This window comes from Nannospalax galili, unplaced genomic scaffold, assembly GCF_000622305.1.
Source record: "Nannospalax galili isolate Female #2095 unplaced genomic scaffold, S.galili_v1.0 scaffold100, whole genome shotgun sequence".
Classification (NCBI taxonomy): Eukaryota; Metazoa; Chordata; class Mammalia; order Rodentia; family Spalacidae; genus Nannospalax; species Nannospalax galili.
The window spans coordinates 14,846,922-14,864,939 of record NW_008352891.1 but is presented as its reverse complement, the minus strand read 5'-3'; the positions used below and the strand labels follow the sequence as shown (position 1 = coordinate 14,864,939).

The window sequence follows — 18,018 nt, the reverse complement described above, 5'->3', positions numbered from 1 at the left end:
ACAGTAATAAAGAAAGAGTTACCTGCAGGTCCAGGTCAGCCTTTAGGTCCAGCAAGACCTGGAGACTCTGCTCTACCTGGAGTGGGTGCATGGCCAGCACCCAGTGGTGCCCTCTGCTCACCTTACACCTCTCTGCCCTAGGCTCTTACAGTGGCGGCAGCCCGGCCCATAGCAGTCTTCCATTTATCACTGGGAAGTTTGAACTCAGACACACTCAGGGTGCACACTTCTGTCGAAAGAGGAAAAGCTGGATATGAAAGTGCATACCTGTGTTCCCAGCATGGGGTTGATGGGGTGGGGATCAGAGTTCCAAGCTATCCTTGGCTCTATAGTGAGAAACAAAAATAATAAAAGGTAGAAGCAAGAGATGGGTAGAATTAACATTTCCCATTCTTACTTGGATTTTTGTCTAGTTTTCTTAGCTTTTTTCTTCCCATTTGAGCCATTTTGCTTCTAAAAAAAGTTGGGAAAAGTCTTGTTTGGTAGGCTTAAATGTGTTTGTAAGTGATCTTTTATCAGTGTTTTAAAAAGTTGTAGACAAACATAAGTAATTGTAGTGCACTTTCAGATAGTTGACCTCAAATTCATATGGATATGCCAGAAAAGACTGTAAAATAAGCCAGGGCATTACGAAATACAACTGAGGTACATGTCTGGTGTCTCCCTGCTTTGTACCGACAAGTGGAAACAATATTCGAAAACACTGCCTCCTTGATCTTGGTCTGCTGTTATGTGTGTGTGTTCTTACCCTCACATTGGAAAGTAAAGTGATGAAAAATTAGCACATTGATGCCACATAAAGTGCTACCTGTCTAGTTAGGAGAGACTCCAGAACATGTTCTTACCTGTGACCTTCATAGCTGGTGCTACGGATGTCTGAAGCTGACCTCTTAGCTGAACAGGTTATGTCTGATTTAGCCTCTTCTGTCTGTCAGGTCACAGCTGGTCACCTCAAATCCTGGAGAGCTTCTAGTTAGCAGAGGCATCCACAGAGGTTGAGAGGAAGCATGGAGGCCTGGGGCTTGCAGGCTCCTGCCTGGCTAGGGCTAGCTCTGCCCAGTGTGGGAAGAGCATTTAATACCTGACTCACCTGCTATTCCAGTGCCCTCTTCCCACAAAAGGGCCATGATGTCCTTGTAAGACACTTCACCAACTGTTCTGGCTCCTATGGAGTTGCTAGAAGGCTAGTTAGATGGAGGATGTGGTAGTAGTGTCTTCAAAGTGAATGAACAAGGAAGGGAAGGGCAAGTGGCCAGCCACAGAAGGGAAGTAGAAGCTCTCTAGCCTAGTTCTGCAGGTGCCTCAGAACCTCAAATTTCTTGTGTTCACAAATAAAATCCCTTTGTTTTCTTGAATGTTTATGTATCTATCTTGGATGCAGATCCTCAGAATGTAGGACTCGTGTGGCTTTGTCCTATGGCTGTCCCAAACACCATGTGTTTATGAGGGCTCATGAACAGAGAAACTTACCTTTTGAAGTTTGAGCCAATTACTGTTATTTAAAATCTACCCACAAAAGTCTAGAACTGCTCTTAAGGTTCTTGGTTTGGGCATTCTCTTAAAATTATGTGAGGCCTGGTGGATATGACCTTATTTGGAGTATTGATGATCAAATAAGATCATGTGATCCGGAAATTATGTCATTTAATACTTAGTAAATCACCTTTACTTAAAAAAAAAAGATTCCCAGCAATAAATTTGTTAGAGAAAAGTCACTCTGAAGACTGCTCAGTATAACAAAACACTTCATTTAATTCTTTGTTTATTCACAGTATTTACATATTGCACAGTAGCTGGAATGTCATTTTACATTTACAGAGGACAACTGGGATGACCCTGGGCAGAGTCACAGATTCATACGCCACTGTCGCCAAAACAACTGAAGTTTTTTGGTTTTCATTTACATTTTTCGTGCAGTTCCAAATAATACTCTGGGAGTTTAATGGTAGAAATAATATAAAATATCAAGTCATACTGTATGCTCTATGAAAATACAGTTTAAGATTCTGCCTATGTTTCTAAAGAAATATTCTTTGTGATTTCACCTAATCTGAAAGATGAAATAATACCTCATTTTATAGCACTATACATCAAATGTAGAGTATTCTCTTGCTCTGTAAAGAATGGCAAGTCTCACCAACAGGTACACTGATTTGCTGACGGCTTATTTCTAAACTGTCAACAACATAGAAAATGCAAAGGAATTATGGAAGAGTCTTGTCTGCAAAAATAAATCTCTGTCCATAGGGAATGGTGTGAAGATGGTTCTGTTCTGTTGGTTTCCAAGGCACTTCTCAGGGTTCCTGGTGTGTTGCTCCTTTGCAGCTGAAAACAAATACATTCAGTTTCATGTAACCACTTGCTTTTTATTCCCAATTCTAGCAGACCTGTGAGTTCAGCAGTATAACACATGTATAAGGAAGAAGTCTGTGTAGTTCTCTGATGTTCCAAGGTGTGTAGTCTAGTTTTTTTTTTTTTTTTCTCTAGAAAACAACTTAGTTCTTCAGCTGTCGTGTGCTCACTGAAGGGATGCTATTAAAGTTTACTTTGGCCATAGAGCTTGGTCTTGCATGTGTGGTAAAGTTCCTTGGGTATTCAGTCCACAGAGGTTTGCAGTTTGGGACAGTATTGGGAAAGAGTGTGCCTGCCTTACACTTCAGAGTTCACACAGTAAACTGTTTAATCAAAACTATTATTTCTAGTACTATACTAGAATACCATTTACCCTTTAGTTTTAAAAGGAGGGCAACATCAAAGTTGCTAGCCAATATTCAGGCTAAACCAGGTACTTAGGTACTTGTTATTCAAAATCACACTTAAAAAAAAATACTGGTAGATTTGGTAATGAAGTGTATGGGACTCAGAGAATGCCATTTCTCTCTTCTGAGGACAGTTAACTGAGCTTCATGAAGGAGCCCATGGATTTGTTCACTGCTCTCCCTCAGGACCTGTAAAACCTGCCCTTGGGTTCTCTTCATGAAGGAGCCCATGGATTTGTTCACTGCTCTCCCTCAGGACCTGTAAAACCTGCCCTTGGGTTCTGGGCTGGATCAGGGACGGGAGTCTCATCCAGCAGTCTTGAGAAGAGAGAAGAGAACTGCACACAGCAGGGGACTGGAGTGGCCGCTGAGCCAGTAGAGCATGTGTGGAGGGTTTCTCCCACTGTACATACGTCATGCTTTCTGCCCCTAAGGGCTGACGGGTGTCCTGAACCAATCTGCAAAGTACAGAAACACCAGGCAGTATCTACACTAGTGGCCAGTTGATACAGGCTTGCTATCAGTTTAAACTGCTCAGACTTAAAAGAGCTTAATAAAGCATTTCATATTGGTGCTTTAAACCTCACCCATTTAGCCAAACTGAACTTGTTAAGTTTGGGACATGTGACTATTGAAGCCTTTGTGGCCTTTAGTACAGAAGCTTATGAGTATACACCCTCCTGGACCTGTACTATGTTGCAGTGTCCTTTCATATTCCCATTGGGTGATGCAGAGGTAGTGGCAGAGGCCAACATGTGGCTTGTTGGGGCTGTGTCCCATGTCATCTCAATAAGCCTTGCCTTTTCCTTGATGCTTTCTGGGGTTGAACTCACATTGTATCAGAGAAGCACAGTTGTGTCCATGCTGTCTGACACGGGTAGACCAAGTAGACATAAGTACAGTGCACTGTTGGTAGCCTGGCTTTTGGGGAAACAGCAACCCATATAGGAGCAGCCAGTCCTTGGGAGGCTAGGTGGCGCAAAGACAGAGCAACTCTCAGTGGATGACCTGGACTTATGAATACATAGAAATGCTTCCCAAGGGTGTGCATAGTGTAGTGGTGAACCAACTCTAAAAGTTCATAGTTGAAGTGACATTTTTATGCCCTCAGCACATCACCAATGGAAGCATAAGAATATACCTCTAATCCATTTAAGAGAAAGCACGTCTGTGTGCCATAAATACAGTGAGTGAGAAACTGGAAAGCTTTGGAAGGAAGGGAAATGAGGGTATGCACTTTGTAGCCTTGACTGGCATAAAAATACCTTTGCTTGCCCCAGAGAAAAGAGCCAGTGAGCCTGTGCAGCCCTCACTGCCTCCTCGCCTCACCTGTACCTCAGTGCCTTTCATTTTTAGTCATTCTTGTTCCAGATGAAGAAACGAATATAGAGTGGGAATGTGGACAAGCACCATGAGGCTGCTCTATACTGGCCTTGCTCACCCAGCCAGGCCAAGAGCTTGCCTGTGCACAGCGCTGCCTTTGTACTGGGTCCATCTGTATATCAGAGTGCTGCTCTCATCCATTTTTTATGAGACAAGCTAGAGCAGCCACTAGGAAAAATGCAATATTCTCTTTATTAGTGTTTTCTGGACAGGAGGCACGTTTTCTGGGAACAGCCATTTGCAGGCAGGAAGCAGGTCTTATTTGTGGTGGGATGTCCCCACCTGGTAGTGCCTGGCACACTCACAACATAGAAGTGCAGAAGTGGTGAAATCAAAGTTACACCAAACTGTCTAAAGTGACTGAGTCCTGTAGTGTTTGTGTTGGGAAATAAAACCACCTTCCCTCACACATTGTAAGTGGCACAGTTGAAAACTTCAAGAGGCCAGTGTAAGTCACAACCTGATAATGCATTTGCATTTCTGCCACTAGACATTAAGGAGGAATACAGATAGGAACATTTAAAAGCTATGTTAGTTTTTTGCTATAATAAGACTCTAAACCTTTACCAGATGTGTTGTAAAATTTGTGTGGATATGCTTAGTCACAAAAGGGTCCCAGATGGATGATAGTCTCATGTAAGTTTTTTTTTTTTTCACTATATCAAGGTGCAGAAGTACTGCACATTTGACAAGCATCATGCTTCAGGTTTGTGTGTGTGTGTGTGTGTGTGTGTGTGTGTGTGTGTGTGATGTATGTGGTGTCTTTGGACACATGCAGAGGTTAGAGAAGGATGTCAGGGGTCTTTTCTGTAATTCTCCACTTTAGTTCTTTGAGACAGGGTCTCTTACTGAACCTGGAGTTAGGGTGATCCTCCTGTCTCCATACCACTACCACCCCAGGGCTGGGGTTACAGGTGGGTGGGGCCACGCCTGGCATTTTACATAGCTACTTAGGAATTTGAACTCAGGTCCTCATGTTTGTACAGGAAGTGTTCTTACCCTCTCATCTAGCTTCCTAGCCCCATGCTTCAGTTTTTGAATTTGATCTTTTTATGGGCTGATATGCAGTAATTTGTAATGCTGGGCAGCAGGGGGCCACAGTTCCCAGCCTGCCACATTCTCTAAGTTGTATTAAATGCATCCATAAATGTTAGTGAGTGAGTTGAGCTTGGGAGTCCATGGTAATGGTTTGAAGCATCTGTCCTGATGCATATTGTCTGTGCTGAGACCTGCAGTATGAGTAGCAGTGTTGTCAGCTCACTGTGGACGGCCAGCAGGGGGAGCCTTTCACTCATAGCCAGTGTTTTGAGAGACTTTTGGCTTTTACTCAGAATAAAGTTACTGTAGCCAAATAATGCATGGATTTAAATACCCATGAGATTTTCATGTCTACCTAAATAGGGTTCTTACCCTTGCTGTGTGATCACCATGATTGGGAGCTTACCTTATCTCTCCATGCACATTGGACTGACAGCCAGCCGGGTAAGTAGCCTGGCACATCTTTTATAGTCTGCAATGAAAATAAACCATAGGCCCTTGTCAGTTGCTCATACATTAAAATTAAGCAGTGGATTTTTGCAAGGATATAAAGTGCTATAGCTATTTAGTTTTTAATATTCTGAATTCCCTAAAAACAATAGAGCCTGTTATATGCGGTCATGGGTTCTAAGTTGTCGACTTCAGGGTTTCGAAACTGGCATCACAAACAAATTAGGTACAGTATCAGGGCTACCAAGGGGGCAGATGCAGCATCCTCTGCCATATGACTGTCAGGCTCACAGAAATGCCACAAGTGTTGCTTCTAGTGAGACAGTCCCTTTCCTAGTGAGACAGTCCCTTTCCATGTCCTGTGTGGCTTGTCTTAGATTACATGCAGACTAAGTCCCCATCTAAGATGAGCATGACAGACTTTTGCATTATTATTTGTGTTTGAAAGAAAGTGGGTCAAAAGGAGCAAAGGAGCCTGGACCTGGTTGGAAGGCTACTCAGGAGGCAGAGGCAGGAAGATTAGAAGCTCAATGCCAGCCTGGGCTACAAAGTAAGTTCAAGGGCAGCCTGAGCAACTTAAGACTGTTTCAGAAAGCAAAAAAAAAAAAAGGGGGGGGCTGGGGATATAGCTCAGTAGTGTTTGTGGGAGCCTCATATTCAATCCTGAGTAAAGAAGAGGAGGAAAAGGAAGAAAAAAATTTTGAAAAGCTAATTTCTGAGTGCAGAATAAAAAGAAAAAGTCAACTTTTTGAGTGCAGACTGATATTCCCTGATGCCTCCCATAATTCCTTATTCTTTTCTGCTACCTCAAAAGCCATGTAGGAAGGATCATTGACCATAGTCAAGGGGCAGTTTCCTCAGGACAAAGTTCTGTGGAAAGCTGCAGGAGTTTATGAATTATTAAAGTTTATTTCTCAGGAGTAGCAAAATCCTTCTCAAAAAGGAAGAGTTCCATGCAGTGGAGAATCTGAATGAGTGGCAATGATGGATCTTTACACACTCAAAAATTTGCAGTCTAAATGTTTATGCTATAGATCCTTTTGGCCCAAGGAAGAAAAATAGCCTAACCTGTTGTGTGGAGGAAAAGCCTAACTGCTGAGCACCTAGATTCCTGCTCTATCGCTCTTCTTCCTCACTTTTGGAATGCAGTTTTCCTAAATTCTGTATCAAGGTATATTAGATTGTGAGCCCAGGATGGATCTAATCAACAAGCTGTAAATACTCCACTTGTAATATGTTGAGAGACTCCAGTTCGTCCCCATCTCACTCAATCCAGGTGCCTCTAACAATGCTCCCTAACCCCGATGTAAATGCAAAGAGCAGATCTTGCTCATCAGGACTGTGAAGGACTTGGTTCCACTTTCTCCTGAGCTCCAATGGGACCACACTGTCTAGGAAGGCTCTACTCTACGGTCCATGTCATTTCTAGCACTCCAGAATTTCTAAGCATTTCTTTTGTATAGCCTAAGTTGTCTAGAAGCACTACAGTTCTGTTCTTTATGGGAGAAGAGGTGGAAGTGGTCATGAATACTAATGTACAGATGTGTCAGCCTTCCACCTCTGGGGGCTCTGTGAGAGCTGTGACCAGTAATCTTGGCATCTTAATAACAAAAGGAGGTGACACTGTGGAGATAGTGTGCATCCTGGCAGAGGTTTGGATAGGGTTGCAAAGTGGGGCATGAACTCTGAGCCCTGGTCTTGCTGATGCTCATGTGACAAGCAACTGAAACTCTGTCTCCTCATCTCTAAATGAATGGGATTTAATGACCAGAAGGTCACTTGCAAGTTTAGAATCTATGATCCTATTAATGTAAGATAATACATAATACAAAATAGATATAGATACATTTAAACATTAAAAAGGTTCTGTGGCCCTAAGAAACAGGTTAGTAATTCTTAAACAGAAGATAGTTTTGTTTCACAAGAAGAAATCAGGGGAGATAGGGACACGAGATGTACATGGCAAGTTCAGAGGTGGAAAAATCAAAGTCCACAGGAAACGTGTGCTCACTTTGGAAAGTGCTAGTGAGATAGCCCTGCTGGGCTAAGACCCACAGATACGGTGTCAGAACCTGCCTAGCAGTGTCTGTCACACAGAAGCAGTCTGTGAATGACAGTCATCACCATTCTGAGTAACTCTAATGCCTAAACAGAAAAAAACAAAAAAAACTACTTCATGTAACTGGTGCTTTTGTGGCAGGCAGGACAGGCCACTTCAGTCTGCTGACTTGGCTACTGGCTTTGTCATCTCTGAAAGCAGCCAGCCTTCTCCTGGTGTGTCTGCATGGCTTTTCCCTTGTGAGCTTTAAATTAAGTGGAAGTTGTCATCTCAATTAAAAAATACTGTTATGGGGAGCAGGGAGGGCACATGGAGCCACTTTGGGGGAAGTAGAATAGACTGCTATGAATAAATAGCTGAAGCATGGTGAAAATGAAATCAGACTTTAAGGAGAGAAAGACACAGATGAAAACTGGACCAATTTGTGAACTCTGTGTCTCTGAGCTGGTGAAGACTAGCCAGAAGAGCGGCATTTGGAATAGCAAATAAAATTCCTGGGTGGTGATGTCTTTATTACTGTTGGAAAGAAAAAGCCACTGGTCAGAGCAAGGAGATGATCAACAAAGTTGGACAGGAAAGTACCAGGGCAACCTGACTGTTTATGCCCTAGCACTCTGACCAGCAGCAGGTATCTGAGCAACTCACACCTGACCTGTGTGATGTCCAACTGAGCAGAATACAGGCTTTGTGCCAGAATTCATAAACAGCAAGAATATGAATGGAAAGGTTCAGCCCATTCCAAGAGTTAAGTCCAGTGGATTATTATGAAGTAAATACTTTCCAGTGGTATTGGTTGCTGCATAATTTAGCCATCTGCTCCAATGTCTGGGCATCCTGCCCCAACCCAGTCAGGTAGGAACACTCAGGCCCCTGCACCTATCAAAGGGCAGTGCTGCTGCACCAGAAGGGAAGAGTGGAGCGCCATCTGCCTGTTGGGTGCTCACTTACATGCGGGGATGGTGCAGTCTCGCGTGTTGTGGTAAAGTCTGTGAAAGTGCTTGCTGCACTTCGGACTGAAATAAAGAGGACCTGGAACACAGAGGAAGAAGGTCACGAAGACTCAGGGTACAAAGGAGCAGGGAGGGCAGAGGAATGAAGAGAATACACACCTGTGAGATGTTTCAGAAACTTGTCCTTCATCCTTAGATCTCGAGGAACAATCTCTGTGAGGGGAGAGAAGTTCTATTACTTGAAAGAAGCTCCTATTAAATGTGATCTTAAGTGAATGTGGAGGACTATTTTGAGAATTGCATTATCCACACTACAATGCACTGGATAAAACAGATGGGACTACACTTGACTGTTATACAGAATACAATGTAAATATTTAGATCGGGGATATGATTTCCCTCAAACAGCATTAATTCATAGTTAACAGCATTAACATTTACTCATAAAGCTCCAATATTACCGGTCTATTCTCTCTGGATATGATAGAGTCAGAGTCCATAAAGTTACAAGGTCAAAAAAAGTTTTGTCTTTTGGATAGGTTCCAATGGATAAATCACTTGTACACACTTCAGTTTGAAGAGCTTGGAAATCAAATTCCACAGCATTTCAAAGTTCCAGAAATAAATCCTGAACATTCAAACAAAAATATATTATAGAACATTATTCTTTGTAGGGAGGTGATTCCAAACCCAGTCTTGTCCAGTCTTGAATGATTTTTTTTTTTTTTTTTTTTTTGTTTAAGGATCAAATTTCCTTAGAATTCCCTGTTAGTGAGGCTGGAGTGAGCTTATGGCAGTGCATATCAGCCTGGTTTACAAGGCAAAGTTGGGCCCCTAGGGAAAGGCTCTTCTACACCAGCTCACACTCTACTACCAATGAAAACATTGGCACCTGTCTCCAGTGATGGTTCCCTGATTTTCTTTCTGATTTTTGGACATCGTTTTTGCTTTATTTAGAGTTCCTGTAATCATTTTCCATTCTTTTAATCCACATGAGGCCAATAACTGCTCTGATTGTTACTTTATTTTATCAGAAATTCTGCTCTGCCCCTTCCTACATCTGAAGAGGGACACTGGCATCGAGTTTTCCTCGAGTAAGGTAGAGACCACTCCCCAAGGCCCTTCTTCAAATACTCCTTACTTGAGTCAGTGTACACAAAATGACCCTGTCATATTTGACCTGATTGTGTCATGAAAGCATTGAAAGCTTGCATGCTTTCTGAGAAATTCCCACAGGCCTCTCTGGGAGGGAAGGGCTCCATCTGGGGAGCTTGGTCTATTTCTTCCTCTGTTAGAAATTCTGGGCTGGGAACCCTACCCTGGAAACAGCAGAATGCCCTGACCTGGGCACCAGCGGATTAGGAAGAGTTATCTGGGAGGCTCACCATCTCCTGTTCCTGCCAGTTTCTTTTTATTGAGAACAAGCAAAACCAATACAAAAACAATGCTTAAAAAAACCCTTAGGTTTTAAAAGGTTAAAAATTGATTTCTCTTTAAGACTGTATTTCTAAAAATTCTATTTCCAAGAGAATACTAATCTAGTGTCTTTAGCATTGGAAGGTAGGAGCCCCTCCACCCACATTGCCTAGACACACTTTCTACTCCGAAATCCACACTGTGGCCAGAACTCCCTTTCGGGATCCACACTCATTCTTTATCCCTCAGGTCTATACTGTTGGACACACACTCTATGGTGTTCTGCCTTAACCCCCCACTCCCCCAATGGCAGGACCTCACACACTCTGCTCCTCCTCATGGTCCACACTGTTGGATACTTATCCACACTCTTAAGATACTTGCTGTTTTTCGTGGTCTACACTGCCGGACGCTCACCTACCCTACGCCCCTCAGGTCTACACCTGGGAACACTCACCCACTCTCTGTTCCTCCGGGTCTGCCCCATAGTCCGTGGCCTCCCTGCGGCCCAGGGCGAAGTCCTGCTCGCCAAGGAGCTGCAGCCTCTTGGAGTCGCCTGTTTGGAATTTCTTCAGCTCCTGGACCAGCTCCACAAGCAACCTCAGCAGCGCCTGCCGGTCCGCGGGTCCCCGGGGCTGTGCGCGCCCCCGGTGTCCCACCGCGCCCACCACCAACAGCAGCACCAGGAGCAGCCGGCACCCAGGCACGTGCATGGCCCCGATGGCCCGCGACGCGGGTCTTGGAACCGGTCGCCCCACCCGTGGGAGCCCAAGTTTCTCGCACGCAGAGTCCGCGCCGAGCGCGCGCTGCACAACTTTCTTTCGCCGCGGGGACCGAGCACTCGGCCTGGGCACTTCTCCGGCGGCGGCGGCCACAGGTGCACCGGACCTCCCGCCGGGGCTGGCGATGTGCGGAGCGGCGGAGCAGACAGGCGGCCCCGGACTCTGGAGGCCGCCGCGCCTGCCCGCGCCGGAGTCCTGCACCGCGGGCGGACACCTGAGCCCACGCCACGAGTCCCGCGCCCGCCGCGCTGCTGGGACCCCCAAGTCCGGATGCTACTCAGTGAGCTCCGGCCAGGCACGTTGGGCGCAGGGACGCGGGACGCACCGCTGCGAGGAGGACCAAGCCAACCCGCTGCACCGAGTCCCGCTGGCCGAGGGCGCTTCTTATCCCCGCGGCCGCCGACGTCAGGCGGGTCCCCGGGGCTCCGAGTGCCGCTTTAATTAGAACCACCGAGCGCCGCTCGCGGGTGCGGATATTCGTCAGACCCCCTCCGCCTCGCCCTCCGCCTCCCCCTCCCCCATGCCTTCCCCGTCCCCTCCCGGTCCCCTCCTCCGCCTCCCCTCCCTCCTGTCCTCCCTCCGCCTCCCCGGTCCTCCTCTCCCGCAGTCTATTTCCCTCCGTTCCTGTCACAAGTGACAGGATGAGCAGAAACGCCTTTACCGGGAACTGGGATCTGTTTTTCTCTAAATGTAGATCCTGGGCTATTTAAAAGGAGCTGTTTGATTGCCTCGACATTGAATGTCATCTAGAGTCTGACCCTTTCTTGCTGGCGTGGTGGGTGGTTCGCGGGACCCAGGAGGGTTGCTGGGTCTGAAAAGGTTACGGTATGAGCGGCTCACAGACCGCCCCAGACTTGACGAGACCCACGCATCCTGGAAGGTCCTTAGAGCAGGGACCGCACTGCCTTCAATCAAGGCTGGTCCCTGGGCTGGGTTGGCTTGAGAGCTCTTGCCCCTCGAGCTGGGTCTTTAAGAAAGTTTGGTCCTTTGGATATAGCCAGGCACACTTATAGGGGTTCAGCGATTTACTTCCTTGAATTTTTTTTTTTTCTTTTGGTATTACCAATTGCGCAGTTTCCCATTTTATCGATACTTTCTGGGCAAGAGCTGGCTGTCCTCCAAGTCAGTGATCGAACTGGGAAAGGTGTTCTTCGTCCTACATCAGAAAAGGGGATCTACAAGCATTAAAAGCCTCCACCTCTAACCTGAAGCTGCTCAGGCTGTGGAGGGGATGCTGTGCTTTGCAGGTGTGCAGTGTACTGGCCAGGGGCGAGGAGGGGATCGCTGTGCACCCCTGCTCTGTGTGCATCCCTGCCCTCTAGTTCTCTCTCTGCACCACTTTCTTTTCCCCTTACTGGATCCCTTTGGAAAACCAAGTGCTTGGTAGAGTGAGGCAGGTAGAGACAAGAAAGCCTGAAACGTGGCCCTGGGGATGTATGTGTCTATCTTTAAAACAAATGGTTTGACTTCCCAATGAGAGCTTTTTAAAGTTTTAGTTTAGTATTTTTGTTGTTATTATTTTGTTTTGACGCAGGCAATATGACTGAAATGCATTCAAGAAGTCTGAACTTCATTCAAGACTACATAAAATTTCAAGAGGAACAGATCTTAGACAAATAAAATGGGATGGTTTTCCTTTTTCCCTCTTCTCTTTCCCAGTATAGAGACATTTAAGTTCTAGTGAGAGCAACTCCTGCCCAACAGCCTTGCTCTCTGGCAGGTCAGTGACCAGGTAGGACTCTGGCTACTGCAGAGTGGTCCACTAGTTACAGCATAGTGAAGCTTCTGGATGATAATGATTAATTTTTGCCTAATCACATATTATTTAGACTTACCCAGATCCATTTAAAACAGTGTTTCACGGACTCAAAAACTTGACCTCTAAACCAAATCACACAGAATCCACTCTTCAAATTCTACCATCACAACAAGCCTTGCCAATGACAAGTAAATCCTTTCCGATTTTCAGTGAGACAGATGGATTCCTTGACGGACTCCTTTCTAGTGTCCAACTGTGTGTTCTTGCCTTAGTGTACTTGGTAGATGGTTATATACAAAAACAACAGAGGGAGCTTGTGTTTGGTTGGTGTTTGGACATGACCTGGCAATCAAGGAGCAGACAATTCATGTGTTTGTTGAGTTTTGCAAAGTTCTGTGCTAAAATGACTCCAGACATTCCTTATAATACAAACAACATTTACAAACTTTAAACACTTAATTGAAAGAGTATATTTATTATTAGTGTTTACTCAATCTATACAGTGTTGTCAGGATGAATTCTGTGGCGTTTTCTACTTAACAGAATAGTGTGTTTGTGTTAGGTTCCTCATCAACTCAGGCTAATCATAGGACCATGCGTGGAGGTTCACAAATGCAAGTGAAGTTGGACTGGAAGATCACTTAGTCTCTCCGGTTCTTTTTGTTAAAGTGAGCATCGGTGGTTGGACATTGTCCCTAATCTAAAAACTATATAGTTATGTGGATTTTACAAGAAAAAGTCTGCTTTCTACAAAAAGTTGAAGGTAATTCACTTGAAGTCATTTCTATGAGCTTTAACATCTATTTTTAGTCAAGAAGAAATAATAAATTCATTTGATTTCCTCCTTTACTAAATGAACAACTGTCTACTGTCACGAACTCAAAAAGATAGAGAAAATTATCAAGAAATTACATTCTAGGTTTGTTGGAAAGATGATTTCTTTTAATTTCCTTCTGAAGAAAAGTATATTGCATCATAGGAAGATAACAACAGAGAGGTAAAAGTTGTATTTAATCCATGTCATGACAGCAGTATTTTCTGGATTTATAAGCAGTATAAATTTAAATTCCAGCATTTCATCTTCACTGACTTTGCCTGATGCCTGAAAAGTACATATTTTAGATGAACATCATTCTGCCTTTAAAAACAGACAGGTAGGCAGACATACAGACAGACACACAAACAACCCGTTACATAATATAAAGAGCTGGATATTAACAACATGCTTTAAATTGCCTTAAAATCATATTTGTTTACCATTATATTAAGTACTTAATCTCTTACTAGAAAGATGAACAGTCATCTTTCATAAATAATAACATTATGGACCATAGGAAAATGTAGCAATTCTCTTGTTTTACTATCAATGTACTATTAATATGACAAGAATGAACTGTAAAGCTCTTAGGACAAGATTCTCACTGAGGCAGTCTTCCTAACGTAAATGTAGTAATGGAATAGTTCTAAATAAGAATGCAAGAATGGTATCTTTATGGCATCCTAGCCAAGTCTTTCTATCCTATATATAAGACTATCTAGGTCTGTTGCCTCTTTCCATTCTTTGATACTTTTTTTTTTTTTTTGCATCTGCAAAGCTTATTACAGCACATAGAAAGACCCACAAGCCAAAGTTTTCTATAAAGGACCAAGATATTTGATAGCATGATTGATTTAATTTGCTCAAATTTCTTGTCCCATAACCAAGGTGAAGAGCATGCTCCATGTGGGAAGGGCCTGAAAAGGGGTGGGGCTGGCTTTTTCATTTGGGTTATAAAATCTAGTTGGGGTGTTGGAGAGTTGGCTCAGTGGTTAAGAGCACTGACTGCTCTTGCAGAGGACCTGGGTTTGATTCCCAGCACCCACATGGCGGCTATGAATCGTCCTTAACTCCAGTTCCAGGGGAATCTGAAGCCCTCTTCTGACCTCCGCAGCATTGCATGACACAGGTGCTCTCACATACATGCACATCCACATAAAATAAAAAATAATAAAATATTTTTTAAAAATCTAGTTGGGAAGGATATCTCCAAAAACCTTAGTGTCTTGGCCTTTGGAAACTTCAACCTGATGTCTTTCTATGATGGCAGTGAAAAGAACTCATATGTACGCATTCATCTTCAGCATGCCTGAAAAAAAGACCCTGTCTGTGGCGTAGAAGACACGCAAACAGCCTAACTAGCATATGGGAATATCTGAGTCAAACAGCATCATATGTGCTTAGGAGCAATACCAAAGTACTTGAATTTCATGTTTTCTGCAGAAGATAAAGTATGCTGACCAAAAGTGACACATAGAATGATCCAGAGTCAGGTAGAGACCTAAAAAGTGCCTCAAAGTGCCATATATCAAACCCAGAATGTTTGTTTTTTGATACCTTAACAGCTGTGACTAAACATTCATACATAGCAGCAGCTCCATGCACACTGCTGTGTCTCTCATCCACTCTGACTGAGGAGAGGTGTCTGGTGTAGCTATCAGGCTCCTCCTTTTGGGGATCTTGTGTCTCCACAGGATTCTGGACTTGGCCCTGAGTGGAAGTGAAGGGGATGAGTAGCTTTTCAGGAGAGGCAGGCCTGCTATTAACAGGTCAGCTCTTGCTCTGTTGTTTTTTAGCATAGTGACCTGGGGCTGTACGTCCACGACAGGTAGGGTTAAAGTGTGCATGAATAAAAGGTATTTGATTCCTACAGAAATCTGATAACCTGTTAGGACTTTTTTACCACCATCTTAAGCAGCCCTGAAAGATACCATGCAATGCTTACACCTAAGGCTCAGGGAACATAGGGAAAGAAGGAGGCAGAAAGATTGTAAGAGCCAGAGGACCAGGACTGCTGCTGCTAGACAATCTTCTAGACTTGACAGGGAAGGTGCACCAATGAAATCTCAACAATATGGTTACTAAACAAGACCTGCATAATGACAACACCAATAGCCAATGTGGATGAGGGAAATTTCACAAGGTCCCACCTCTAGATGAAGAGATACAGGCAATCAATGGCTACTGAGGGAGGAAGAATCAGTTTACCTCAAGGATGCACTCCCTGAGGGTTATCCAATCCCAAGTGGTCAGTTATAAGCCCATATACACATGAGCACCACTAAATGGATTCACTACATTGTGTGTGTGTGTGTGTGTGTGTGTGTGTGTGTGTGTGTTGAGCAATAATAAAATAGAGGTCACAAAATTGAGAGGGAGTCAGGGGTACATGGGAGGAGTTGGAAGAGGGAGAGGGAGGAGGTCATGTAAAGACAGTGCTTATGTATGAAACTGTCAAAAAATAAATGAGTAAATGTATTGATTCCATATATTTTTGCTGACAGATACAAATCATCACTAAAGCAACTATTTCTTAGGCAGTGTCAGGGAGATTTTCATCATAACAAATAATTGAGACAATTAACATAAAGAGAAGGGATTATTTTGGCTTACAGCTTTAGAGCTCAAACTATTGCTTTTGGGGTAGATGACAAAGCAGCACATCATGGTGGAAGCACATGGAAGAAACACGTGCTGGAGCAAAGCTGCTCACCTCAGGGGTAGGGAGCAGAACAGAGAGGAAGGGCTGGAGTCCTATTATCCATCTTAAGGGCATGGTTTTAATGACTCAAGGCTTCCTGATACCTCCCAAAAGAGTCAAGCAGGTACCAAACCACCAACACATGGTCCCTTGTAGAATGCTTAAGATTCAAATTGTAGCAAACTATATGGAACCTTGGTTCCCAAATGATCACAGCTATCTCACAATGCAATATCCATCCAATCCATTTCTGGTCTCAGAAGTTCTAGCCCTTCTTAAAAAGTCCAAATCCAAAGTTGCCTCCAAGACTGAGTACAAGCTCAGCTGTGAGCCCGTATAAAAGTGAAAAAGAAGCCAAATCTTCCCAATGCACAATGTTGGGAGAAGCACATGGTGATGATCATCCCATTCCAAAAGAGAAGAGTAGAGAGTAAAATGGAATAATCCCAAAGTAAGACCAAAGCCCAGAAGACCAAACAGTAAACCCTAAAATCCTATGAACTGCATCAGGGCTCTGTGGCAGAATGGGCTTCCAAGAGTCGGGTGGCCCCACTCCTTTGACTGTGCTGGCTGCACCCCACAGAGCCTCTGTTGGACCAACTCTGTTTTTTGACTGTACCTTTCTTCAGCAGATGTTCCATATTCCTGGTATCTCTAACTTCCTGAGATAGTCTGTTGTAGCTTAGGTTTCATTCTCACAATTCCATTCATCACTCTATTAGGGAGTCCTACCCTGTCACATGCTGCCTGGCCTCTCAGGCTTTCCTTTGAAATCTCAGTAAAAAGCTCTGTGATCCTGTCATTCTTGCATTCTGCATGCCTACCAATCTGGTGTCATATGGATGACCCCAACGTCTGTTGCTAAGTAAGCTTGACATGGGCTGATTTGAACCATCTTTGCAATGGCTTCTGCTGGCTGGACACAAATACCTAGAAAAATTGGGCATGCAGAATACCCTGAGTCTCTTTTATCAAAAGGTTTTATTCTGAAAAGTCTCCAAAACACTTGTGAATTTCTTTCTTTCTAAGGCCATGGTGGTTTTGGTCTTGCTGATGCCTAGGATGCATTAAGGCTTCTTTCCCAGTGTACAGGTAGAAAGCACTTAGTTTATTTTTCTTGGTGTTAATAATCAAACTCTCCTGAATGTGTTCCTTTTCTCACCAAACTGAATTTTTTTCAAATCTTTCTGCTCTGTTCCTGTTTGCTCCTGACTGTCACTGCAAGTTTGGTTAAAAGCAGCCATCGGTACCCATGTAACAACCTGAGTGCTGCACTGTTTCGAAATTTCTTCTATCCGATAACCTAGTCCATTACTTTTAGGCTGACCTTCCGCAGAGTCTTTATGGATAAAATTCAACAAAATTCTTTGCCAGCATATAACAAGGATGACTGCCAGTGAAATTTCCAATATAGTTCTTAGTGTCATGAGAACCCTCTCAATCTAGCTTTTCCTGTACATGTTTCTGTCATCATAATGGCCTTTTGAGTCCCCGTATACATTTAGAAATTCATCAATTTCTTTTATGTTTTCCAATATTTTGGAATATAACATTTTAAAGATGTCCTTTTGAGTCTCTAAATTGCTGCAGTGTCCACTGTAATGTCTTCTTTTCTACCTCTAATTTCACTATTTGGGAACTTCTTTCTTTTGGTTAATTTGGCTAAAGGTTTATCAATCTTATAAATCTTTTCCAAAGAACAGAATCTTCATTTAATTGGTTCTTTATGTCCACTAGAATTCCTTATTAAATTCTATTTATAGCATTCAACATCATCAGATAGAGCCAAATACCAGTTTTCTAGGCATCCCTAAATTCCATCAAATTTACAACCAAGATTAACAATCTCAGATATCTGTGCTATGAAAACTATCATTGTTAAAATATAAACATAATTTGAAATG

The 18,018-nt window shown here is 43.6% G+C and overlaps 1 protein-coding gene across 1 annotated transcript; it reads right to left on the bottom strand.

Moving 5' to 3' along the window:
- Positions 1-39: 39 nt before the first annotated feature.
- Alkal2 (ALK and LTK ligand 2) lies at positions 40-17,358 on the bottom strand. The gene is given in 8 exon segments (XM_008850185.3): positions 40-2,325; positions 5,587-5,652; positions 8,638-8,718; positions 8,799-8,852; positions 10,513-10,857; positions 10,860-11,272; positions 16,939-17,044; positions 17,277-17,358. Coding segments are annotated over 7 exon segments (1,146 nt in total). The 3' UTR covers positions 40-2,325; position 5,587.
- Between the last annotated feature and the right edge of the window lie 660 nt (positions 17,359-18,018).